General features: G+C 55.8%; 2 protein-coding genes across 4 annotated transcripts; both read right to left on the bottom strand.

Annotated features, from left to right (window-relative positions):
- Positions 1-792: 792 nt before the first annotated feature.
- On the bottom strand, positions 793-13,260 carry KLK5 (kallikrein related peptidase 5). Of its 3 annotated transcripts, none has more exons than XM_036296143.1 (6): positions 13,109-13,260; positions 12,492-12,569; positions 7,981-8,248; positions 6,581-6,837; positions 5,593-5,726; positions 793-1,163 (listed from the first exon to the last, which is right to left on the bottom strand). In XM_036296143.1, exons 2-6 carry the CDS (start codon positions 12,562-12,564, stop codon positions 1,008-1,010), a joined length of 888 nt encoding a protein of 295 aa, XP_036152036.1. In that variant the 5' UTR covers positions 12,565-12,569; positions 13,109-13,260; the 3' UTR covers positions 793-1,007. The 3 variants fall into 3 exon arrangements, with proteins under 3 accessions (XP_036152036.1, XP_036152035.1, XP_036152038.1); XM_036296142.1 differs by lacking the exon at positions 13,109-13,260 and adding an exon at positions 12,771-12,932; XM_036296145.1 differs by lacking the exon at positions 13,109-13,260 and adding an exon at positions 12,683-12,703.
- A 3,748-nt stretch (positions 13,261-17,008) lies between these two features.
- On the bottom strand, positions 17,009-24,984 carry KLK6 (kallikrein related peptidase 6). Its single transcript, XM_036296148.1, has 6 exons — positions 24,709-24,984; positions 24,209-24,256; positions 23,695-23,851; positions 19,788-20,035; positions 18,122-18,258; positions 17,009-17,631 (listed from the first exon to the last, which is right to left on the bottom strand). Exons 1-6 carry the CDS (start codon positions 24,746-24,748, stop codon positions 17,473-17,475), a joined length of 789 nt encoding a protein of 262 aa, XP_036152041.1. The 5' UTR covers positions 24,749-24,984; the 3' UTR covers positions 17,009-17,472.
- Positions 24,985-25,219: the final 235 nt, after the last annotated feature.

Raw genomic sequence — 25,219 nt, 5'->3', positions numbered from 1 at the left:
GTTAGGGGCGATCAGGCAGGCAGACGAGTGGTTAGGGGAAATCAGGCAGGCAGGCAAGAAGTTGGGGTGATCAGACAGGCAGATGAGTGGTTAGGGTCATTCAGGCAGGCAGGTGAGCAGTTAGGGGTGATGAGGCAGGCAGACAAGTGGTTAGGGGTGATGAGGCAGGCAGGCGAGAAGTTAGGGGCGATGAGGCAGGCAGGCAGGCGAGCAGTCAGGAGCCAGTGGTCCCGGATTGTGAGAGGAATGTCTGACTGCCGGTTTAGGCCTGATCTCCTGTGGGATCGGGCCTAAACTGGCAGTCGGACATCCCCTGAGGGGTCCTGGATTGTGAGAGGGCACAGGCGGGGCTGAGGGACCCCCCCCCCCCCACCACCCAGTGCACAAATTTCATGCACTGGGACTCTAGTCTAATATAAACAGCCCCCTCCCCACAACCTCCCTCCCTTTCCTCGTGCCCCGTTCTCATTTGATTCGGGTCATTTAATCGCAATCCTGTCTAATGTGTTTGTCCGTCTCCTGATTCTCTGCCTTCTCTGCCTGGAGCGTGAGCTCCAAGGGGCAGGAATTTTTTTTTTCTGTGTTTTGCCCATTGAGGTGTCCCCAGCCCCTGGGACAGTTCCCGGCACCCGACGGTCAGACACTCGCTCAGTATTGGGAAGAACATGGGAAGCAGCTGGAGTGGACCCGTGTCTTCATCGGAAATGTCCTCCCAGAGCCAGTCCCGTGGTAGGGAGGGGCTGCCCTGCCCGGGGTCCAGGGAGTGCGGCGGCGAGAAGACCACACACAGAGTCCACTTCTCCTTGGACGCTTTATTTCTGGCCTTTGGAGGACATGCCCCCGGGAGCCACTGCAGAGATGGGACCGGTCCACTGTCAGGGCAGGGAGGCCCTGGAAACTCGGGGGGCTGGACGTTACATCCTCAGCATCTTCAGGAAGCAGTGGGGGGGGGGGGTGGTGGTCTGGAAGGAGTGTCAGGTCTCCTGCACGCCGGGGCCTGGGATGACTCATGAGTTGGCCCGTATGGTGTCCTGGATCCACTTGGTGAACATGCAGAGGTTGGTGTAGACCCCGGGCTTGTCGGGCTGAGCACAGGGGAAGTCCCCCCAGGACACCAGGCCCTGTAGGGTGCCGTTGCAGACCACGGGGCCCCCGGAATCACCCTGTGGGGAGAAAGGGAGGCACAGAGAGAAGCAGAGACGTGGGGAGGTGGGGAGAGGGAGACACAGGTGAGGGAGGGGTGGAGCATCAAGAGAGACACACAGAGATGGGAAAACGTGGATAGACGAAGGGACGTGGAGAGAGACAGAGAGAGACAGAGAGAGAGAATGTTAACAGTCCACCCTACACCCGTCTTCTGTCCCTCCCGACCCAACCCCACCCTCTCCGCTGTCTGTCTCTCCCGTTGCATCTCTCGCTGTTTCTCTCCTCTCGTGTGTCTCCAGCCGGACACTCCTTCCTCTCCCTTCCTCGCTCTTGACCCTCCCCTGACACCAATGCTACTTGTACTGAGCCTTCGCTTTTGCTGAGAGGCAGATCTCAGTCCTTGGAAGACAGTTTCTCCACCCGTTGACACCGGGGCCCGGGAATTCCTCGCCGTGAGAGGCTGTCCTGTGTGTCGTAAGAGATTTAGCGGCATCCTTGGCCTCTACCCACGAGAACCCAGCAGTTTCCCCCCTTTCTCTCCCCCCTAAATCCCCTGACAATCAAAAATATCTCCAGGCATTGCCATATGTCCCCGGGGTGGTGCAGAATCACCCCCGGCCCCGCCCCCGTTAAAAACCGTGAATAAAAAGGGGGGCTCCCTGGCGAGTCTGACGAGCTCAGCATCTGAAAGTAACCAAGCACACAGATGTCCTGATCATAAAAAAGAAAAATGCTAATTGAGTGGGCTGTTGCCGGACGGCATATCCTATGTGACAGGTTTGCCCTTTACCTTGAGCCAGCCCTGTCCATGGGTTTTGTGCATCTGGAATAACAAAACCTTAACTATCCGACGAGCTCCTCTCCAGGGCTGCAGGATAAATGCTTGGGTACTGGGAGGAGGGGACCCCAACACTCCCCATTGTTAGCTCTCACCCGCATAGCTTGGTAACCATGTATATTCACGGTTAACTATCCTGCATCCACATGTAAAAGAAACATACGTCTCCCCATGTTACTTTGCATCCAATCCTAGAGAACCCTCCAGCCCCCCCTCTTTGGTTTCTCCCACCTCCTTCACCCACCACCCATGGATATCATGCAACCTTCCTTACCTCTTCTGCATTCATGCTCATCTCTCTATATAAAAGCCTAATAGGCTAATTGTCCCTCCGACCATCTGACCAGTTGCTATTACATGCACTGATCACCAGGGGGCAGATGCTCTGACTGGTAGGTTAGCTTGCTGCTGGGCGAGATGGGCCAGACACGCCCTGGAGCCCTCCCGTGGTCCCTCTCTGGCCCCAATTGTGCACCGGGCCTCTAGTAATAAAATAAACCACCAGCCTGCCATCCCCTGGACCATGGTCTCAATCTTTTGAGATTTTGCTCTGGAGTCTGGCTCAAATAAACTCCTTAAACCTTTCTTGAGGTTTGGGGCCTCTTTCGCGGACAGACCTGCCCCCTTGGACTCATTTGGGTGGCCGAGGCTGGAATGACCCTCCTATAATAATACTCGCCACTCTTCACTGCCTTTTCTTATGGCCAAGCCTGAGGCCTGGCCTCTTTCCCTACCAGCAGACACCATTTCGAGGCGGAAGAGCTTCGCTCCCCTGACCTCTAAGTTTCAGCTCTCTTGCGGCTTAATTTGTCTCATGCTTTTTGGCTTAATATCCCCGCAGGGCTCCTTTGGAGCGGCAGTTCGTTCAGCGCGCTGAGCCGCGGCTCCTGGCCTGTAAAGTAGAGCTAATAATAATGAGCTCAATGAGCTAATCGGCTGACTAAGTGAGCCACTTAGGCAATTAGCCGCTCCCATTAGTATATTATTCCTGTTCATATTGTTGTTATTATTTCTTGCTGTGAGTGGCCAAGCCCGCACCCTGGTATGAAAAACCAACTTGTCGTCTGCAAAAACCCCAACAAAACAACCAAACCAAACGAAACAAACCCTCCCCCCAAAAAAACCAAACCAAAACAACAAACCACAAGGCACCAAGCTTGGCCAAAATGGTCTAAAAGGCTGGCATTCAAACTAGATGTGTTTTCTTCTGATAACCCCCATCCCCACCCCTCTATACAGAGGTGTGTGCTTCTACTGTTAGGTGGGAACAGAACTGAAATTGGAGACCTGGGAAGCTGTTGCAATGGTGAGGTTTGTAAAATTGCGGGGAGCGGGGGGGGGGGGGGCGGTGGTTAAGAGCTTGATAATGTCCATTCCACGAGAACCCTTGGGGGCCTGAGTACAGCGGAAGGATCCTGATTGCTGTATCAGTTTAATTTTAATGTCTATCATCTACAATAGATGTAGTTTCCATGAGAACATAGTGAAACTCTGTGTTGGGGATCAAGAAATATTGTTGGACACTGACCCCCCAGCCATCTCTCCAGCCTCAACTCCTACTTGGTCCCCGTTACTCTCCCAGACACGGTCCCCAAACACACTGGCTTCTTTCTGTTCTTTGAATCAGCTGAAGTCCTCTCTGCCTCAGGGCCTTTGCACATGCTCTACTCGCCCTTTAACCTTTGCAAGGCTGGCTCCTTGGTGTCATTCAGTCCCTGCTCATATGCCACCTCTTCCGGGAGGCCCTCCCGGGCACCATTGTGAATGCTGCCCCCATCACTTGCTATCATAGAGCTATGTTTTATTCTCTGCATAGCCCTTACCAGTCTCTGAAATGACTCTATGTATGCCATCTCTTGGGCCATTTTTAAAAACCTTTTTGCTCCTCTAGCCCTTTCAACAACTTTGGTATCAATCTTATATATTCAACATTCTTTTTAAAATATATAATTTTATTGACTTTTTTTTTTAGAGAGGATGGGAGGAGGAAAGAGAGAAATATCAAACATCGACTGGCTGCCTCCTGTGAGGCAATGGGGGGGATTGAGCCCCCAACCCGGGCATGCGCCCTGACTGGGAATTGAACGGTAACCTTTCAGTGCACAGGATGAGGCCCAACCAACTGAGCCACACCGGCCAGGGCTCACATTCTTCTTCTAGCATGGGTTTCATTTTCCTTCTTCAAGACATCTTACTAGCATTTGTTGAAAAACCTTCATGCTACACATTTTGTGGGAACAAGACACTTATCTGCCATCTGCTTGAAATTTGCCCTAAAAGACAGACTACACTGTGATGTGGGTCACGGGAAGGGGGCCCCTTGAGGTCTGAATGCTTTGTGCAGTGCACAACCATACAAAGCAGCCTTCACCTCTCCCTCTAGATCTGTGCTGTCTTACACAGGAGCCACTCGCCACCGGGGGCTGGTGAGCACGTGAACCGTGGCTAACCCACCTTTGCGGTCAGTGTAGAAATTCGTGCACACTGGCTGTCCTGGCTGGGTGGCTCAGGTGGTTGGAGCACTGTCCTGTACACCAAAAGGTGGTGGGCACATACCTAGGTTTCAGGTTCGATCCCCAGTCGGGAGGCATATGGGAGGCAACCAATGGATATTTCTCTCTTTCTCTCTCTCCCTTACTCTCTCTCTAAAGATCAATAAAAGCATTTCCTCAGGTGAGGGTTAAAAAAAATTACACACTGTCTTTCAAAGACTTAGAATTGGAAAAAAAAGAATGTAAAGTAATTTATTTTACAATTGATTTATATTAATTACACTAGAGGCCTGGGGTCCCTCAGCCTGGCCTGCACCCTCCCACAAACCAGGATCCCTTGGGGGATGTCGGACTGCCGGTTTCGGCCCGATCCCTGCAGGCCAGGCTGAGGGACCCCACTGGTGCACAAATCCGTGCACTGGGCCTCTAGTATGCATATAAGATCTTTGGTTAATCTCTTCCCACCCTCCTCCCTCCCTCCTTCCCTCTGAGATTCATCAGTCTGTTGCATGTTTCCATGCCTGTGCGCTGAGCATCTGCCCCCTAGTGGTCAGTGTGCGTCATAGCTACCGGTTGAACGGTCGAATGGTCACTTAGGCTTTTATATATATAGACTGTGAAATTAATTAAGACACATTGGGTTAAATATAACATATTATTAAGATAGTTAATTTCACCTAATTTCTTTTTTAGTTAAAAAAAATGTTGCTAGCCCTAGCTGGTTTGGCTCAGTGGCTAGAACGCCGGCCTGCGGACTGAAGGGTCCCCGGTTTGATTCCAGTCAAGGGCACATGCCTGTGTTGCAGGCTCCATCCCCAGTAGAGGCAGCCAATGCAAGAGGCAGCCAATCAATGATTCTCTCTCATCATTGCTGTTTCTATCTCTCCCTCCCCCTCCCTTCCTCTCTGAAATCAATAAAAATATATTTTTAAAATGTTGCTACTGGAAAACTTAGAATTACAGGCATGCCTCACACCATTATATTCCTACGGGCTGTGAGAACCGGGGTCCTGGCGGATTTGGTCGTGGCTGGCTGCTCAGCGCTGAGCCAGGTCCCAGGTCCCACAGGCGGCACTCCGCGTGGACTGCTGGGCGAACGGACGTCTCAGCTCTTACCTGGCAGGAGTCTCTGCCCGCTTCGTCGCCGGCGCAGAACATGGTGTTGTCGATCTGGTGCGGGTAGGCCTCCTGGCACCGCTCGTGGTTCAGCACCGTGATGTTCAGACACTGGAGGACCTTGGGGAAGTTCACTGCCGAACAGAGACGGGCAGAGTGGGACCGCCGTGAGCGTGAGCGGCGGGGAGAGACGGGGCGGGGCAGGGTGCTCAGACAGACACAGGGAGAAGGCGGACAGGCGTGAGCATCCGGAGGGACCCGGAGCCCTGGCTGGTGCGGCTGGAGCGACAACCTGGGCACCGAAGGGTCCTGGGTTGGGTTCCAGGTCAAGGGCATGTGCCTGGGTTGCAGGTTCTCTCCCCACCCCCTGTTGAGGCAACTGATCGATGTTTCTCTCTCTCTCTCTCTCTCTCTCTCTCTCTCTCTCTCATCAAACAAGAGAATAACAACACACACACACACACACACTCACACTCTCACACACACACTCGCACACACACACACTCACTCACACACTCACATACACACTCACACACTCACATACACACTCACACACACTCGCACACTCGCACACACTCTCATACACACTCTCACACACACACTCACACACACACACTCACACACACACTCTCATACACACTCACACACTCACACACTCACATACACACTCGCACACACTCACACACTCACGCACGCACACTCGCACACACACACACTCACTCACACACTCACATACACACTCACACACTCACACACTCACATACACACTCGCACACACTCACACACTCACGCACGCACACTCGCACACACACACACTCACTCACACACTCACATACACACTCACACACTCACACACTCACACACTCACGCACGCACACTCGCACACACTCACACACACTCACACACTCACACACTCTCATACACACTCACACACACTCACACACACTCACACACACACTCGCACACACACAGGGACCTGGACACTCACCCTGGGGGCTGCTGGTTGTCCCCCAGCCAGACACCAAGCAGCTGGTGCCAACGGCTGGACAGCGGGAGGAGATGTTGATGGGCTTGATGTTCTGCGTCTCCATGACTTTTCGGTTCAGTTTGATGAGCATCAGGTCGTTGGTGTGGCCAGGGTGGGAGAAGCCGGGGTGGGGGATGGATTTGACCCCTCGGAGCAGCTGCTGCCCTTGTTCATACATGGGCGACAGGAAGCGGTGGCCGAGACGGATTTTGAAAATCCTGAGGAAGACGCTGCAGATCACCACCAACCCCGACCCCCAGCCCCATATCCAATGCCAACCGCAGCCGCAAACCTGGTCCCAACCCCAACCCACCGTTATCCTCAACCCAGCCCAACGCCATCGCCATCTCCAACCCCTTGCCTGTCCCCACCCCAGCCGCATCTCCAACTCCTCCCCACCCCCTCCCCACTCCCACCTGAATCCTTTCCCCACACAGAAACCAAACATGCATCCCTATCCCCACCTTCAAGCCCACCATCTCCAACCCCACCCATAACCCTAATCCCAACCCCATCCTCAATCCCCCATCTATTCCCCATAGCAACTTTACCCCAACGCCATCCCAATAGCCACCCCTTTCGACTCTAGACCCAACCACAATTCCGTCCCCATCCCAAACCATGTCCATCCCCATCCCCAACCTCAAGCCCAACTCGAACCCCATCCCTAAATCCCTTACCCACCCCAAGCCATCAACCTATGCATTCCTACCTCCAAACCCAACCCATCCCTAACTCCATCCCCACCCACAACCCTCTCCCCAACTTAACCCTGTCCCCACCCCACTCTTTCCCCCAACTCCATTCTTTTTAAATAAATAACTAAATAAATATATTTTTATTGATGCCCAGACGGTGTGGCTCAGTGGTTGAGCGTCGACCCCTGAACCAGGAGATCACGGTTCGGTTCCTGGTTAGGGTACATGCCCGGGTTGTGGTCTCAATCCCCAGTAGGGGTCATATCAATAAAAATCAATAAAATATATATATATATTTTAAAAAATTATTATTATTTTCTTTTATTGATTTCCGAGCTGAAGGGGGAGGGAGAGAGCGATAGAAACATCACTGATGAGAAAGAATCACTGATCAGCTGCCTCCTGCACGCCACCCATTGGGGTGGGAGCCCACAACCCGGGCATGTGCCCTTGATGGGAATCGAACCTGGGACCCTTCAGTCCTGGGTAGGCCGGGGCTCTACCCATGAGCCAACCCGGCTAGGGCTCCAACTCCATCCTCAATCCCATCCCCAAATCTACCTCCTCGTGGTCCCTGGGCCCCGACCCATCTCCCCCAGCCCTTGGCCTCCAGGCCGCCTCCCCCCCCCCCCCCCCACCCTGTTGGGTGAGGTCCCCACTCACTTCTTCCGACAGTGGGCGGCCGTGAGCACCCACTGCCGGTCTACCAGCACCGCCCCGCAGTAGAGCTGGTTGGGTTTCAGCAGCAGCGCAGCCTGCCAGGGCTGGGCGTGCTCCGGGCAGTCTGTCCCGTTGATGATGCGGCTACTGCTGTCGTTCTCCCGGGTGCCCTCTCTGGTCCCGGCTCCGGCTCCGAGGTCCCGGGCGCCCCCAGAGGCCCCGGAGGCAGGGCCGTGGTTGCAGGCAGGACCGGCATTTGCAAGAACAGGCTCTGGGTGCAGGAAACAGGAGGGAAGGGGCTCGGAGGTGGAGCTGGGACTCGGGGGGAGGGGAGGGGTGTCTGGGACCAGCCTGAGGAGGTCGGATTTCTGAAGGGCGCTCATGGGGGGGGGTGGACAGTGGGGCCAGGAGTTTGGGGGGGGGGGCCAGGGGTCTAGAGCTGGAACCGCTGGGAGGGAGCCAGGCTTAGAGTCCAAGGGCAGGGTCCAGGCTCAGGTGGTGACGAGATCCCCAGGAGTGGCCAGAGGTCAGTGGGTGGGGCCGGGAGGGTCAAGTTGGACGCCCTCAGGGGTGGGGCCAAGGGTCAGGGGGTGCAGCCTGGGGTGCTCAGGGGGTGCAGCCTGTGGCTGGGGCTTTAGGGGTGGGGCCTGGTTTCGAGGAGCGTGGCCAGGCCTCAGGGAATGGGGTCAGGGCTGGAGGCGGCCCAGCCTGGGTGTGGGCAGGGCTTGGGACCGACCTGGGTGGGGCCCAGGCCAGGGTCACCTGGGCCGTCCAGCTACAGAGAGCCGGGCATTGGGGCGCGGAGGTGGGGCTGGGCTCTAGGAATTGAGGCCCGACGTGAAGCGGGGTGTCCTAGAGGCTGACGGGGTGGGCACAGCCCAGGGCCCCGCCTGTGGGTGCGGCCTGCACTGAGGGGCGGCTGAGTGAGGAAAAGGGTCAGGGTCAGGGCGCTCAGGGGGGCCCAGTGGAACCGGGAAGCGAGCTCACCCTGGGGAGCCCCGTGGAGGGGAGAGCAGAGCTGGTTCTGACACAAGGCGCCTCCTGAATGCTCCTCCCCCCACAAACCCACAGACAGGACCCCCCACCCCATCACCAGCCCCCACAGCTCATCAGGTCATGCTCTTGCTGACCACCCAGAGCAGAGAAGCTTCATGCACACACCCCAGGAAACACCCCCCCAGGAAACACCCCCCCAGGAAACACCCCCCCAGGAAACACCCCCCCCAGGAAACACGCACCCCCCCCGGAAACACGCACACACACCCCAGGAAACACCCCCCCCAGGAAACACGCACACACCCCCAGGAAACACGCACCCCCCCAGGAAACACGCACACCCCCCCAGGAAACACGCACCCCCCCAGGAAACACGCACCCCCCCAGGAAACAACCACCCCCCAGGAAACACGCACCCCCCCCAGGAAACACGCACCCCCCCCAGGAAACACGCACCCCCCCAGGAAACACGCACACCCCCAGGAACACGCATACACACCCCAGGAAACACGCACACAGCAGCTGTCACAGACAAGCGCACACGCATCGCCTCCAGGGCCAGCTGCACACACCGCTGTCTCGTGCACACTGCCCAGACGCCCACCCTGGGGGAGGCCCTACCTGCTCTCACACCCACAGTGTCTCAGTGAGACGCCTGCAAACCTCATGTGCACGCATGTGCAGTCCATGCACACAGGCATGTTAGTGCCGTGGCACGCCGGCACCATTCGCCTTCACACAGCCACTGCCTCAGAGGGAGGGCAGCTCCACATTGAGCTGCACTGGTGCACATACGGCCCCATACAAACACACAGTCACATACACTCACCCGCACAAACACACAGTCACATACAATCACCCGCACAAACACACAGTCACATACACCCACCCGCACAAACGCACAGTCACATACACTCACCCACACAAACACACAATCACATACAATCACCCGCACAAACGCACAGTCACATTCACTCACCCGCACAAACACGCAGTCACATTCACTCACCCGCACAAACACAGTCACATACATTCACCCGCACAAACACGCAGTCACATACACTCACCCGCACAAACACACAGTCACATTCACTCACCCGCACAAACACACAGTCACATTCACTCACCCGCACAAACACACAGTCACATACATTCACCCGCACAAACACGCAGTCACATACACTCACCAGCACAAACAGTCACATACACTCACCCGCACAAACACACAGTCACATTCACTCACCCGCACAAACACACAGTCACATTCACTCACCCGCACAAACACACAGTCACATTCACTCACCCGCACAAACACGCAGTCACATACACTCACCAGCACAAACAGTCACATACACTCACCCGCACAAACACACAGTCACATTCACTCACCCGCACAAACACACAGTCACATTCACTCACCCGCACAAACACACAGTCACATTCACTCACCCGCACAAACACGCAGTCACATACACTCACCCGCACAAACACACAGTCACATACATTCACCCGCACAAACACACAGTCACATACAATCACCCGCACAAACACACAGTCACATTCACTCACCCGCACAAACACACAGTCACATACATTCACCCGCACAAACACACAGTCACATTCACTCACCCGCACAAACACACAGTCACATTCACTCACCCGCACAAACACGCAGTCACATACACTCACCCGCACAAACACACAGTCACATACATTCACCCGCACAAACACACAGTCACATACACTCACCAGCACAAACACACAGTCACATTCACTCACCCGCACAAACACACAGTCACATACAATCACCCGCACAAACACACAGTCACATTCACTCACCCGCACAAACACACAGTCACATTCACTCACCCGCACAAACACACAGTCACATTCACTCACCCGCACAAACACACAGTCACATTCACTCACCCGCACAAACACGCAGTCACATACACTCACCCGCACAAACACACAGTCACATTCACTCACCCGCACAAACACACAGTCACATACATTCACCCGCACAAACACGCAGTCACATACAATCACCCGCACAAACACACAGTCACATTCACTCACCCGCACAAACACACAGTCACATTCACTCACCCGCACAAACACGTAGTCACATACAATCCCCCGCACAAACACACAGTCACATACACTCACCCGCACAAACACACAGTCACATTCACTCACCTGCACAAACACACAGTCACATTCACTCACCCGCACAAACACACAGTCACATTCACTCACCCGCACAAACACACAGTCACATTCACTCACCCGCACAAACACGCAGTCACATACAATCCCCCGCACAAACACGCAGTCACATACATTCACCCGCACAAACACAGTCACATACACTCACCCGCACAAACACACAGTCACATACAATCACCCGCACACACAGTCACATACACTCACCCGCACAAACACACAGTCACATACACTCACCCGCACAAACACGCAGTCACATACAATCCCCCGCACAAACACGCAGTCACCTGCAATCCCCCGCACAAACACGCAGTCACCTGCAATCACCTGCAGAAACACGCAGTCACATACACTCACCCGCACAAACACACAGTCACATACACTCACCCGCACAAACACGCAGTCACCTGCAATCCCCCGCACACACAGCCACATACAATCCCCGCACAAACACACAGTCACATTCAATCCGCCGCACAAACACACAGTCACATTCAATCCGCCGCACAAACACACAGTCACATTCAATCCGCCGCACAAACACGCAGTCACCTGCAATCCCCCGCACACACAGCCACATACAATCCCTGCACAAACACACAGTCACATTCAATCCCCCGCACAAACACACAGTCACATTCAATCCGCCGCACAAACACGCAGTCACCTGCAATCCCCCGCACACACAGCCACATACAATCCCTGCACAAACACACAGTCACATTCAATCCCCCGCACAAACACACAGTCACATTCAATCCCCCGCACAAACACGCAGTCACCTGCAATCCCCCGCACACACAGTCACATTCAATCCCCCGCACAAACACACAGTCACATTCAATCCGCCGCACAAACACGCAGTCACCTGCAATCCCCCGCACACACAGTCACATACAATCCCCGCACAAACACACAGTCACATACAATCCCCGCACAAACACACAGTCACATACAATCACCCGCACAATCACGCAGTCACCTGCAATCCCCCGCACACACAGTCACATACAATCACCCGCACAAACACGCAGTCACCTGCAATCCCCCGCGCGCAGGGCCTCACGCCGTCCAACGGGCCTAAGTGGAGCCACACCGCCTTGCACCCGCCCCAGTCACACAGTCACAGGTATGGACGTGGACTCACACTCGCCCGGACCTGGCGCGGGTCCGAGCAGCTCCCCCTTCCCGTCCCCCCTCCCCCGACAGACAGGCGGTCCCGGGCCACAGAGCGCCCTCCGCCCTGGGGCCCAGCAGCCGGCACGCACGCAGCACGCAGCGCCTCTGCTTACCTGTCACCCGCAGAAGGAGAGCTGTGAGCAGGGCACCGACCATCCACGTCCAGGGCGGTCCTGTCCCAGCCATGGTCCCTGCACCCGGCAGGGGGACAGAGAGCGGGAGGCCAAGTGACGACGGGAACCCCCTCTCCTTCCTCCCCTCCCCCGGGTCCCAGGGCGGAGAGGGGCCCGGGGACACTGCCCACCTGGGAGCCGACCCTGCAGTCGGGGCCGGGAGGGAGGACAGAGAGAGCTGCCTCTCCCTCGCTGCCCCCTCCCCTCCCCCGGCCTCACCTGCACGTCCCCCCGGTAGGGGGTGGGGAGCCCGCTCCCAGCTCAGCGCAGACGTCTGGGGCCCGCGCCGTCCCGCCGCCGCCTCCTCCCCGGCGCCCGGCACCCCGTCTGGGTTATAACCACCCACGGCCGCCCGGGGCGCATTCCCGGGCAGTGAGGCGCCCTGGCGGGTCTTAGCAATCACTCCTCTCGCCTCCCCCCACTTCCGCCCCCAGAGCACCCCCCCACCCATTCCCAAAGCCACTCCCTGCCTCCTGGCCGCGGGATGGGGAGGGGTCTGCGCTCAGGGCGCGCGGCTCGGCCCCAGGCTTTTCCCGGCTCCCCGCGCCTGCTCTCACCTCCTGTCTCCTGTCACCCTTCCAGCCCTCGTCTCCGCGTTTCCAGCTCTTCCACCTTCCGTCTCTCCCTCTTGGCTTCCCTCCGAATCTGAGTCTCTTTCGGGATAAGGTGTCCACAGAGTATCACTTTTTGCCTCTCTCTCTCTCTCTCTCTCTCTCTCTCTCTCTCTCTCTCTCTCTCTCTCAATCCCGCTCCCTCTGTGTCTCAACGTGTCTGTTCCTCCCTCCCTCCCTCCGCCTCTGTGGCTCCACATCTTGCCCTTGTTCTGCGTCTCCACGATCCTCTCTCTTTTGAATGCTTCGGAGCACTTGGCTTGTCCAATACCCCCTGCAATTCTTCTTTATTTTTTTTTTTAAACGGCTTTATGGAGGGATGACTGGGGCGCAAGACACCGTGCGAACTTCACGCGTCCAGTTTTCTGAGCTGTGAGGCCCGCAAGCCCAACCACGGCCACGATCATATCCTCGCCCCTTCCTGTGTCTGTGGTTCCTGGCCAATCTCTCTCCACCTCTGGGCTTCTGTGTCTTTCCTCCCCTGTGCTCAATCCTCCTCAGCCTCTCTCTGAGTCTCTCTCTCTCTCTCTCTCTCTCTCTCTCTCTCTCTCTCTCTCTCTCTCTCTCTCTGGCTTTCTGTCCCTTTGGCTCTCCAATCCTGCATTTTGGGTCCAGAAAACTCAGGCCGCTTTGCCAAGACACCCCACAACCCCTTCTCTTGCGGCACCCTGGTGCTACGGAGCAGGGAGCAGAAAGGGGTCAGGATCCAGCCCCCCTCTCCCTCCCCCTGCCCCCCGCCACCCCACGCAGGTGCGGTGGCTCAGCTGCACAGCCAGGCGTGGGTGAGAAAGTTGGGCAGGGCCACCTGAGGCTGAGGGGGTGGGTGGCTCCTGGCCCTTTGAGAAATGGGGCACTGGGTGGGGAACCCCAAAGGTGACTTGTCCCTCCCTGGTCCCGGGCCATCTGGGGCTGCCTCTCCTGACCTCTTCTCCATCCGGTCTTTCTGGGTGCCCCCGACTCTGTGCAAACATCTCTCTCTGTGACTCCTCCAGGTCTCTGTCCCCACGAGGCTGTAAGAGCCACACACTCATTCAGCACGTACGTGCTGAGCACCTACTGTGCGCCAGGCTCATCTACCCAAGAACAAATGGACACAGATACTGGCCTGGTGGAGGTCACATGCCTTGAAGGGAAACCACAGCTGTCTCCCTCACTCTGTCCCAAGGAGGGGGGGGGGGTCTTAGAACCCTTGAGGCGGGCTTAGTGCACAGGGGGGAAAAATGAAAAATAAAATTCTGAGGTGTATTTGGATTATTACATGCATTAAAGGGACACACCCACAACCTAGCCCTTTCTTAGTTTTTTAAGTTGAGCTTGCAAACCTTTTCATTCTAGATATATCTTTTAAAAAATATATATATATATTTTTAATATATTTTATTGATTTTTTACAGAGAGGAAGGGAGAGAGAGAGTTAGAAACATCGATGAGAGAGAAACATTGATCAGCTGCCTCCTGCACACTCCCCACTGGAGATGTGCCCTCAACCAAGGCACATGCCCCCGACCGGAATCGAACCTGGGACCTTTCAGTCCGCAGGCCGACGCTCTATCCACTGAGCCAAACCGGTTACGGCAAAATATATATATATATATTTTTTTTATTGATTTTAGAGAGGAAGGAAGAAGGAGAGAGAGAGATAGAAACATCAATGATGAGAGAGAATCATTGATTGGCTGCCTCCTGTGCACCCCACACTGGGGACCGAGCCCGCAGCCCAGGCATGTGCCCTGACCAGGAATGGAACCCTGACTTCCAGGTTCATAGGTCGATGCTCAACCACTGAGCCACACCAGCCGGAATCATTCTGTATATATTTTAACACATTTTAAAAAAGCGTCACCTGAGGAAATGTTTTTCATCGATTTTTAGAGAGAGAGGAAGAGAGAGAGAGAGAGAGAGAAACACTGATCTCTGCCCCCTCCCGTACTCGCCCTGAACCAGGCATGAAACCGGCATCCTTTTGTTGTACTGGACGGCACTCCAACCAACTGAGCCACCGGCCAGGGTTTAACACACTTCTATGAGTTCTTTATAATAACGCTTGGTCTAATTTACAAACGAAGTATCTTCACACATCTCAAACTACATTTTTTTATTTTATTGATTTTTTACAGAGAGGAAGGGAGAGGGTTAGAGAGTTAGAAACATCAATGAGAGAGAAACATTGATCAGCTGCCTCCTGCACACCCCCACTGGGGATGTGCCTGCAACCAAGGTACATGCCCTTGACCGGAATCGAACCTGGGACCCTTGAGTCCGCAGGCCGACGCTCTATCCACTGAGCCAAACCGGTTAGGGCTCAAACTACATTTCTGAAACCAGCACATTCGGTCTCTTCAGGACGTCCTTCAATGGTTAGACACACCTCCCAGCATGAAAACACATTCACACACCTCTGCATATTACACGTATACATGTGACCAACGCTGCCTTTTTTCAAGCCTCCCAGCACTGGATAGGAGGTTGGTGTGACTCCAACTTAAACATCGGACACCGATGACACACGTGAAGCTGAAGTCACCAGGCTGTCCCTAGGACGGGTAAGATTCTCTTAGACACACAAGCACCTTAAGTAACAAATGCGCAAAGACCCTGCTTCAAAAAAAAAAAAAAAAAATCCGTTAGACCTGGACAGTGTGCGCAGTGGTTAGAGTGTCGTCCCGTGCACCCAGTCAGGAAACATACCCAGGTTGCAGGTTTGATTTCCAGCCGGGGCAACAGATTGCTGTTTCTCCCTCCCATTGATGTTTCTGTCTCTCTCCTTCTCAAGAAAGAATCAATAAGAAGATACGCATGTGAAAGATTGGGCCTGTAACAGTTTTTCTGCTCAATTTGAAAGCACATGGGAATTGAAAAAAAGACTTTCACGTAGCAGAGCAGGGAGGGGCTCAGACTCCGGCACCAGCCTCCTGACGCTCAAATTCTGATGTGGCATCTGTTTATTGTTGTTATTAATCTTCACCTGAGGATATTTTTTTCCATTGGTTGTTTTAGAGAGAGTGTAAGGGGGGAGGGGGGGGAGAGGGAGAGAGACAGAGAAACCTCGATTATGAGAGAGACACATCGATTGGTTGCCTCCAGCACGCACCCCCACCTGGGCTGGGGATGAAACAAGAACCCAGGTAGGTGCCCTTGACTGGGAATCGAACCTGAGACCCTTTGGGTGCCTGGGAGTTAATGCTCTAACCACTGAGTACACCAGCCAGGGCAATATAATAAAAGCCTAATATGCAAATCAACTGAACAGCAGGATGACGGGACACATGACACGCACTGACCACCAGGGGGCAGATGCTCAATGCAGGAGCTGCCTCCAGCCCACAGGCCCCAGGTCAGACAAGGCAGGTGCCAGTGGGGGGCGGGGGGAGCCCGAGTCGCCCCATGTGACTTAGATGCTGTTTTGTCTTCCTCAGGGATGGGGCCGTGGGGGTTGTAAGAGAATAATGCCTCTCTGGGGACAGGCCCGGGCCTGGGGTTTGGGGACAGAGGGGTGGACACCGGTTGGGGTCACGCGTGGTGCGTGTTGATGGGAGAACCCCAGAAGGCATGCGGGAGCCTGGGTCCTCACTCAGCTCTGGCTGTCTGCTCCTCCCTGCCCATCCCCCCACCTCGAATGCACCCCAGTGAGGTATTCTACTACCCAGATCTGACCCCGTCCATCCTCCCCTCAGGGTCCTCAGGATCAAGGTCAGCGTCTTCCGCCTGGCGTTCAAGGCCAAGCACCATCTCCCACGGACCCTGGAGGGTTAACCGCCTAGGCCGGCCAGGCTGCTGGAAGCACTAAGCAATGGCTGGGTCCCAGGGCAGCAGACGTGGGAGAAAAGCAACAAGTGTCACCAGCAGTGAAATTTACTCTTTATTCAGCAGGCAGGCGTGCCAGGCCCTGGTGCCCGTGTTTCCTACATTCGAGACCTTGGATCCTCCCAACGGCGGCCCCTGAGTTATGAGGGGCATAGTGTTACTGTCCCTATTTTACAGATGAGAGTCTGCACGGGGAGCAAGAGGCAGAGCTGGGGTTCCAACCCGGGTTTCTCCAGGCGTGTGACCGCTCCTCTGCGGGGAGACAACACGCCCCTGGGATCATCAGGAGGGAGGGCTGGTCGGAAGCGATTTTCCTGTTTTCTCTTAGTGGTGGGGGCAAGACCTCAGCCCGTGTCCCCCCTCACCCCCAGTGATGGGGTTGGGGTAAAATCAGGCAGAATGAAGCATTAAGGGTTGATTCTGGGCAGGGGTGGAGGCATGGTCTTGATCAGAGATGTCTTAGAGGTGGTACGTGGGGGCCGAGGTCAAGGGTTGGATGCCACATGTCAGAATGAGTTGCCCCAAATGGTTCTCCGGACCCACTGGTGATATCTGCAGACGTTGGTGTAGACCCCCGGCTTCTCCTTCGATCCACAGGGGACGTCACCCCATGATACCAGGCCTCGGAGACGGTTTCCACACACGAGTGGGCCCCCGGAATCGCCCTTTGGGGAAAGAGGGAGAGAGTCAGTAATACAGGGAGAGAGAGACAGAGAGACAGGAGGAGACTCGGACATGCAGAAAGGGAGAGACACTCAGAGATGGAGAGACTCAGGAACAGACACACACACACATATTTTTTTATTGATTTCAGAGAGGGAGAGGGAAAGAGAGATGGAAATATCAATGATGAGAGCGAATCATTGACCAGCTGTCTCTTGCACGCCCCCAACTGGGGACGGAGCCCGCAACCCGGGCATGTGCCCTTGACTGGAATCGAACCTGAGACCCTTCAGTCCACAGGCTGACGCTCTATCCACTGAGCCAAACCAGCTAGGGCTCTCTCACCCTTTTCATGCCTCAAAGTCTCTCCCAGCTTATCTCTGTAAAGCCCCAGTAAGGTCTCTGTGTGTGTCTCTCTCTTCCTGTCTCTGTCTGTGTTTTCATGTCTCTGTCCTTTGTGGTATAACTGGCGGGTCCCGTCATCGGCCTCACCTGGCAGGAATCCTTTCCGTACTTCTCATCCCCAGCACACACCATGTTTTGGGTGATCTGGCCAGGGTAGGCACGCTCACAGTCCTGATGCGGTACCAGGTGGACATCTGCACACTGGATGGTGTTAGGAAACACACCTGATGAGAGAGAGGGTGGGGGGGGGCAGGCTCACTTCAGAACCCATCCTTCCCACATCCTCCCCAGCGACCATCCGAGCCCTACAACGCCTCCCTCCTCTGCTGGTCCCCATTGCCCACTGGTTCCCTTCTCCCCATTTGTCTCTTATTCTTAAAAACCCATTTCCATTGGCCTGGACTCTTGATAGGTCCCTCTTTATGCCAGTCTTCCCTCCCATTGGCTCGTCTTCCTCATTAGTCCCTCCCTTTTCATGAGTCTTCATTTCCTGTTGGTTTTTCCTTTCTCCTAGGCCCTGCCTCCGCTTCTCTCTCCTCCACGGGCCCCACCTTCTCTCGTAGTTCCAGCCGACCTGTAGACGCTTCCTGTAATAGTGACCGCCCCTGTCACACCCCTTTGCCCTTCACTGGACCATTCTTGCTCATTGGCGCATCCTGGTTGGTCATCACTGGACCCTTAGTCCTTTCCTAACGGGACCCTTTTTTGCCCATTGGCTCTACCCTTCCTATTGGCCCTTCATCCAATGGTCCACCTCCCTCATTGGTCCTTCCCTAAATGGCTCTGCCCTTCCATTGGCCCTTCATCCAATGGTCCACCTCCCTCATTGGTCCTTCCCTAAATGGCTCTGCCCTTCCATTGGCCCTTTATCCAATGGTCCACCTCCCTCATTGGTCCTTCCCTAAATGGCTCTCCCTTCCTATTGGCCCTTCATCCATGGTCCACCACCCTCATTGGTCCTTCCCTAAATGGCTCTGCCCTTCCATTGGCCCTTCATCCATTGGTCCACCTCCCTCATTGGTCCTTCCCTAAATGGCTCTCCCTTCCTATTGGCCCTTCATCCAATGGTCCACCTCCCTCATTGGTCCTTCCCTAAATGGCTCTCCCTTCCTATTGGCCCTTCATCCATTGGTCCACCTCCCTCATTGGTCCTTTTCTACATGGCTCTGCCCTTCCATTGGCCCTTCATCCAATAGGGCACCTTCTTTTTTGGCCCTTCATTTACAGGCCCACCATCAATGGTTCCCGCTGATTTATTTGACTACTTTCTTCCTCTAGTGACTCCCTTTGACTATTCACTCTTCCCCCCTGGCCCCTCCCCCATTAGCTCTCTCTACCCCACCCACTCTCTCAATTCGCACCCTTCCATTGGCTCCCCTGCTTTAGTCATCTCTCTTCTCCCATTAGTCCCGCCTCCACTTACCCCTTCTGATCATCAGTGCAGCCTGATTGGTCCCTTTCGACAACTGGCCTCCTTTCTGATCGGTATCTCCCCATGGGTTCTCCCCCCTCCTCACTGACCCCTCATCTTATGGCCCATCCAGCCATACCACTCACCCATTGGTCTACTTTCTCCACTGGCTAGTCACTCATTAGCCCCACTTCCATATTTGTCTTCCCCTCCCCTTTGACCTTTCACCCGGCGACACACTGCCCCATTGGTCCTCGCTGTCGGACCACCGTCACCTTTGACCCTTCACCCTTTGGCCCACCTTACCCAGGACCCATTGGCCTGCTTCCCCATCTTACTGACCACTTGCTGTCTTGCCCCAGCCCAGGATTTGGCAGCTGGTGCGGTTGGCCGAGCAGTCTCTCTCCAGGGCCAGGGGCCGGATGCGGTCCGAGAGTTTGGCGGGGCGCTTCAGGCGTAACAGCATGATGTCCTGGTCATGGGTGGCCGCGTTGTAGCCAGGGTGGACCACGGTCTGGACAACAGAGCTCTGCTCCTGGAAACTCTCTCTTTCGTAAAGGTTGTGCTTCCCCAGGTAGACCTGAAGATTCCTGGGGGAGAGAGGAAAAGGGCGGGGGTCTCACCTTTAGCCCTTGGGCTGCGGCTGAGACTCCAGATGGGGTGGCGGTGGGAAGTGGGGTAGCCTGGTACACCCCGAACTATCTGGCCGTGTTTCCTTCCGTCTTCCCAGCTCAGTAAATGACGACTCTATCCTTCCAGCATAAACTGGGAGACGATGCTTGACTCTTTATCTCATGCCTTCACGACTCTTTATTTCACGTCTAAGCAGTTCGGAAATCCTTTCGTCTCTTCAAAATGTACCCAGAATCTGACCGCTACTCGCCTCCCCCACTGCTACCATCATGGTCTGAGCAGCCATCATCCTTTTCGCGGACTACAGCAGTATCTACCTCGCTGGACTCCTTGCTTCTGCCGTTGGCCCCCTGTAGGCTATCTTCCACAGAACAGCCGTAGATGTTTTAACAACCTATGTTGGTCCTGTCCTTTGCTCGGAATTCTCCCATGACTCCCAACTCACTCTGAGGAAAGACCGAAGTGCTCACCACGGCCTACGTGGTCCTGCCTGTCACCTCACAGGTATCTCCTCCCACTCCCCACTCTCTCCCCCCCACCCCCCCGCCACCAACCTCTTTCTAACTCCGGCCACACTGGTTTCCCCGCCTTTCCTTGAACACAACAGTCATCCTCCCACCCCCGGGCCTTTGCATTGGCTGCTTGCTCGGCCAGCAACGATTCCCCCACCCCCCCACCCCCCCAGATATCTGCATGGTTCCCTCCCTCACCTACTTCAGATGTCACCTCCTCATTTGAGGCCTGCCTTGCAACCCAATTAAGATGTAAATACCCACCCCAACAGGTAATTCTTATCTCCCGCTCCCGTCTTCTTCTCCACCAGAAAACCTATCATTATTCTTTTCTGTATAACCTATGTGTTGTTAAATATTTACTTGTTGTATTGTCTCTCCTCCTACCATCACCTCAGTGCCCAACAGCACTGTCCCCAATGATGAAGATTTATCTGCGCTACGTGATACCGTGACCACTAGCCACAGGCAACTACGGAGCACCTGAAACATGGCTCGTGGATTTGGGATTTCATTTCATCTTTTTAAATAATATATATATATATATTTTATTGATTTCAGAGAGGAAGGGAGAGGGAGAGAGAGACAGAAACATCAATGATGAGAGAATCATTGATCGGCTGCCTCCTGCAGGCCCCGTACTGGGAACTGAGCCCGCAACCCAGGCATGTGCCCTTGACCAGAATCGAACCCGGGACCCTTCAGTCCGCAGGCTGACGCTCTGTCCACTGAGCCAAACCGACTCGGGCCATTTCTTTTTTATTCATGTAAATTTAATGAGCCATCGGTGGCTGATGGCATGACTCTAGAATATCAAGACGGGGATGTTTGTTTTGTACAGATACAGTATCCAGTATCTAGAACATGACGGATATTCAAGAAATACTTGTGAAATGGATCAAAGAGCCACTCCCTTGCTCAAAAGCCTCCCATAGCTCCCCATGGCCCTCAGAATACAGCCCAAGGGTCCCGTCCCACCGTTCTCTGGTAACGTTCCAGAGTGTTCTCACTTCAGGGCCTTTGCCTTGTGTTTCTCCTGCTCTAAATGCTCTCCCCTCAGCTCCCCTGGGCCACACCGTCTCATTTTCCGTGCCTCCGCTTGACTTTCAACTCATCCACCCACAGTAGGTGCCTTTGCTCTTTTCCATTCCTGTCCTTCTTCACGGGACTCGGGGTAATTTGTAATTATACCATTTTTTCAGGGGTTTGTTTGCTAACCAACCGTCTTTCTGTCCCGGTGCCCCCAGGGGCAGGGACGGTCATCCCCTCCTGAATCCCCACTGCCCGACTCCAATCTGGCCCTTAGTGGGTGCTCTCAGTCAATGGGCACTGAAGGGATGAATGAGGATGGGGGGGGGGTGAGGCCAGTTCTCGCTGAGCATGGCGGAACCCACTCTGGGGTCCATGAGTCCATGACGGGACCTCCCACCCCCCCGCCCCGCCCCCCCCCACCCCCCACCCCCCACCCCGCCACACTAGGTGAGGTATCAGTTGCCTGCCACACACGTGAGTCGTCCCTGGCTGTTTCCCTGAGCCTCAGTTTCCTCATCTGCAAAATGGGGCCAGCAGGCCCTTCTTGTGGAAATGGAATGTTGCTGGAAGCCGATCCACCCTGGCTGCTTGACGCAGTCGCTGCAGGGATGTTCCAAGGGGCCTGGCGTAGATGGCATACTGTTCTTAATATGTTTGCTCCCCTTCTTAGCACTATGTGTTTTAACCAAGGTCACCTCTCTGAGAAAGGTGGTTTCCCCAGGTGAGGATTTTTATCAGTAAAACCCCTTAACTAAGTGCCAGGCCGGTAGTTAATCACTTTAACTACGAACAATCACGCTTAAGCTACACAATCTTTACTTAGAATAACCTCCTTCAGTGACTTCCTTGTAGCTTAATAGAACAATGGAGTAACCTTGGGATGGAGCTAAGAAACGCCCTAACCTTTGGAATAGAATGGATGGGATTAAGACCGAATAGTATAAATACAGATGTTAGATGACAATAAAGTGAAGAACCTGGCTATGATGATCACCTAAACACTGACTCCGTCCACACCTTTGGGAACCCCTGGCCCGCTGGGGCTGGACCCCAGCAGAATGTCACTGCTTCGCCGGGGACCTGGCCCGCTGTCGTTAGCGCCAAACAGCTGCTGTTCGTCTAACGTGCGGTCCTCCGTGCCCTGAGGATCCGTCCCAGGCCCTCTCCGCTCCTCTATCCGGCCCGCTTTTTGGGTGATCTCTTCTGGTGCCTTGCCTTTAAGTACTACCTGCTCGCGGATGACGCTTTCATCTCCACCTCCCGCTCTGACCTGTCCCTGGGGCGCCAGCGGCCAACCTGGCACCCTTCCTGGACAGCTCCCAGGTGTCTCAGACTCATCTTGGCAAAAAGCAAAAATGCCTGACGCTCCCCCGGCCCGGCCCGTCTCCAAGCTGCTACTCTCTTCCTCTTCCCCCGACGACGACGCAGCCGGAGACACAACCTAACACCCCCAGGTCAAATCCTGGGAGGCCAGCCCTGCTGGCTCTCTTCCCCTCCCGTCCCACATCACCAGGTCCCGCTGGCTCAGTCTCCAAAGAACTCCCAAGGTTTCTAACTTCTGTTTGCATCCCCCCAACCAGCATCCTGGCCCCAGCCAGCATCTTCTGGCGCCGGGGGACAGACGGTGTGGCCGGGGACTCCTCACGCACCCGTTCACCTCCTCTCGCCCGGTCCACGCCCCACAAGGCAGCCAGATCGCTTCTGACAACGAAATCAGATCTTGCTGCTGCCCAGATTCAAACCCGCCTGTGCAGGCTTTCCCCTGCACTTAGAACGAGCCCGTCTCTCCCTCCAGGGCCCTCCTTGCACCACCAGCTCCCCGGGGAGAAGGCCAAGTTCACCAGAGCAGCAGCTCTGCCTGTTTTCTTCTGGGCTCGGTCCCCAGGGCCCCACGAGGCGCCTGGCCCATATTCAGTGCTCAATTAACTATTGGCCAAATGAGACTGGTTATCAGATGGCCTCGCTCCGGGATGGGGGGGACATGCGTGCCATTCCGTGCCTGACTGGAGTCTGCAAGACCTCGGCGGGCTCTAACTGCCACCACTCCCCGTGTCCGCAGTGTGGCAACTCACGGTTTTCTGCAGTGCGCGGCCGTGAGGACCCAGGACGGGTGGATGAGCACCCCCCCGCAGAGCAGCTGGCCCGAGTTGTAGAGGGCGGCTTGGTAGGGGTGGGACATCCGCTCGCAGGGCCCACCAGACAGCACCTTATCCTTCCTCTCGGCCTGGACTGCGGGAGGAGGCGGGCAGCGTCAGAGGGGAGGTCTGGAGAGAGCAGCTTCGAACCCCGTCCTGTCTCAGTCATCCAGATGGTCCCCATCCCCACACCCAGCTGTGTCCAGCACCACCCCCAACGCCGACCCTGTCCGCCATCTCCCCCACCCATCTTCACGGCCACCTCCCTCCCCCTTCCCTTCTGCATCCCCCCTCTCTCACCTGTCTCCCGCATCTTCCTCGTCCCAACCCCCCCTCCCCCTTCACACCTGTGTGGCTCCCACCTCCACCATCTCCAGTTCCAATCTCGGCCCCATCAGCAACCCCCACCCTGTCCCCAAACCTCCCCATCCCCCACCCCCCTTTTCCCCACCTGCTGCGGTCAGGACCAGGGCTGCAATCAGCGTCTTCATGGCCGGTCCTGGGAGGGGAAGCCAAGTGTTCCATCAGGCCCCCCCGCTCAGGCCCCACGCAGGCCCCTCCCCCTTCTCCCTCCTCCCGCCCCCTCCTCCCTGGCCTGCCATGCTCTCCAGACCCCTGCCTTCTGATCTTCATCCAGCCTCCCGTTGTCTGGTCTCCTACACCCCTGCCTTCCACCTGAGGGTCCCCTGAAGGCAGGGGCCAGGGAGACCCCAGTCCTGCCCCTGCTGGTCCCAGGGGCTGCTCGGTGCAGCAGGAGTCGCAGGCAGTCATTCTAAGCCTCTCCTCTCAGTGGGTGGCGTTGGCCCGCCTAGTAACAGGGAGGGCTGGCCCCAGGGGCCCCTGACAGTCCTTCCTCCCCATGCATCTTCCTCTGCACCTCGGCTCTGGGCTCTGGGCTCGCCTGCTGCTCACCCCCACACTTTCAGATTCTGGGGTGCGGTGCGGTCTTACCTGCTGGGGGCCACTGCCTGCCGGGCCGGGGCCACTGCATGTCACAGGCAGCGAGTCAGAAACACAGGGAGCTGAGCGGAGCAAAGGGATTGGCAAGGCAGTGAGGATCCCCAAAAACAGGAGAGAGCGGCAGACACACAGACAGAGGACGAGGCCGGCGGAGAGCGGCAGAGGTGGGGGCTGTGGGGCCGGGACGTCAAGGGCCTGACGGATGCTCCAGGCTCCGGGCTTCCCTGCAAGTGTCTGGTCTTTTCCCCAGAAGCTCCTGAGCGTCCTTTTAACCCACATCGCCCAGGTCCCCGAGGCTGGAGGCCGCCCCGCCCATTTCCTCCTCACCTGCCCTCCCACACACATTCTTCACCCCTCACAGCTGCTCCTGATGACCCCTGACCCCAGCTTCCAGGAAGGAGCACATTGTCCCTAAGTGCCCTGGGAGCCCGGACTCCTGGGTCTGAGGGAGGAGGGGCTAGGGGCCCGGACTCCTGGGTCTGAGGGAGGAGGGGCTGGGGGC

This window comes from Myotis myotis, unplaced genomic scaffold, assembly GCF_014108235.1.
Source record: "Myotis myotis isolate mMyoMyo1 unplaced genomic scaffold, mMyoMyo1.p scaffold_m19_p_28, whole genome shotgun sequence".
Lineage (NCBI taxonomy): Eukaryota > Metazoa > Chordata > Mammalia > Chiroptera > Vespertilionidae > Myotis > Myotis myotis.
This window is presented reverse-complemented; position numbering and strand designations above follow the sequence as displayed.

Bases quoted from the DNA above. Each gene is read 5' to 3' on its own strand.
- KLK5 (XM_036296143.1), bottom strand. From the start codon at position 12,564: ATGGCTGGGACAGGACCGCCCTGGACGTGGATGGTCGGTGCCCTGCTC. The intron at 8,249-12,491 runs GTAAGCAGAGGC...TCCTGCACCCAG, and splicing joins TCTCCTTCTGCGGGTGACAG to AGCCTGTTCTTGCAAATGCC. The intron at 5,727-6,580 runs GTGAGTGTCCAG...TCTGTTCGGCAG, and splicing joins GACAACCAGCAGCCCCCAGG to TGAACTTCCCCAAGGTCCTC.
- KLK6 (XM_036296148.1), bottom strand. From the start codon at position 24,748: ATGCAGTGGCCCCGGCCCGGCAGGCAGTGGCCCCCAGCAG. The intron at 24,257-24,708 runs GTAAGACCGCAC...TTCCCCTCCCAG, and splicing joins CAGGCAGTGGCCCCCAGCAG to GACCGGCCATGAAGACGCTG. The intron at 20,036-23,694 runs GTGAGTTGCCAC...TCTCTCCCCCAG, and splicing joins GCCGCGCACTGCAGAAAACC to GAATCTTCAGGTCTACCTGG.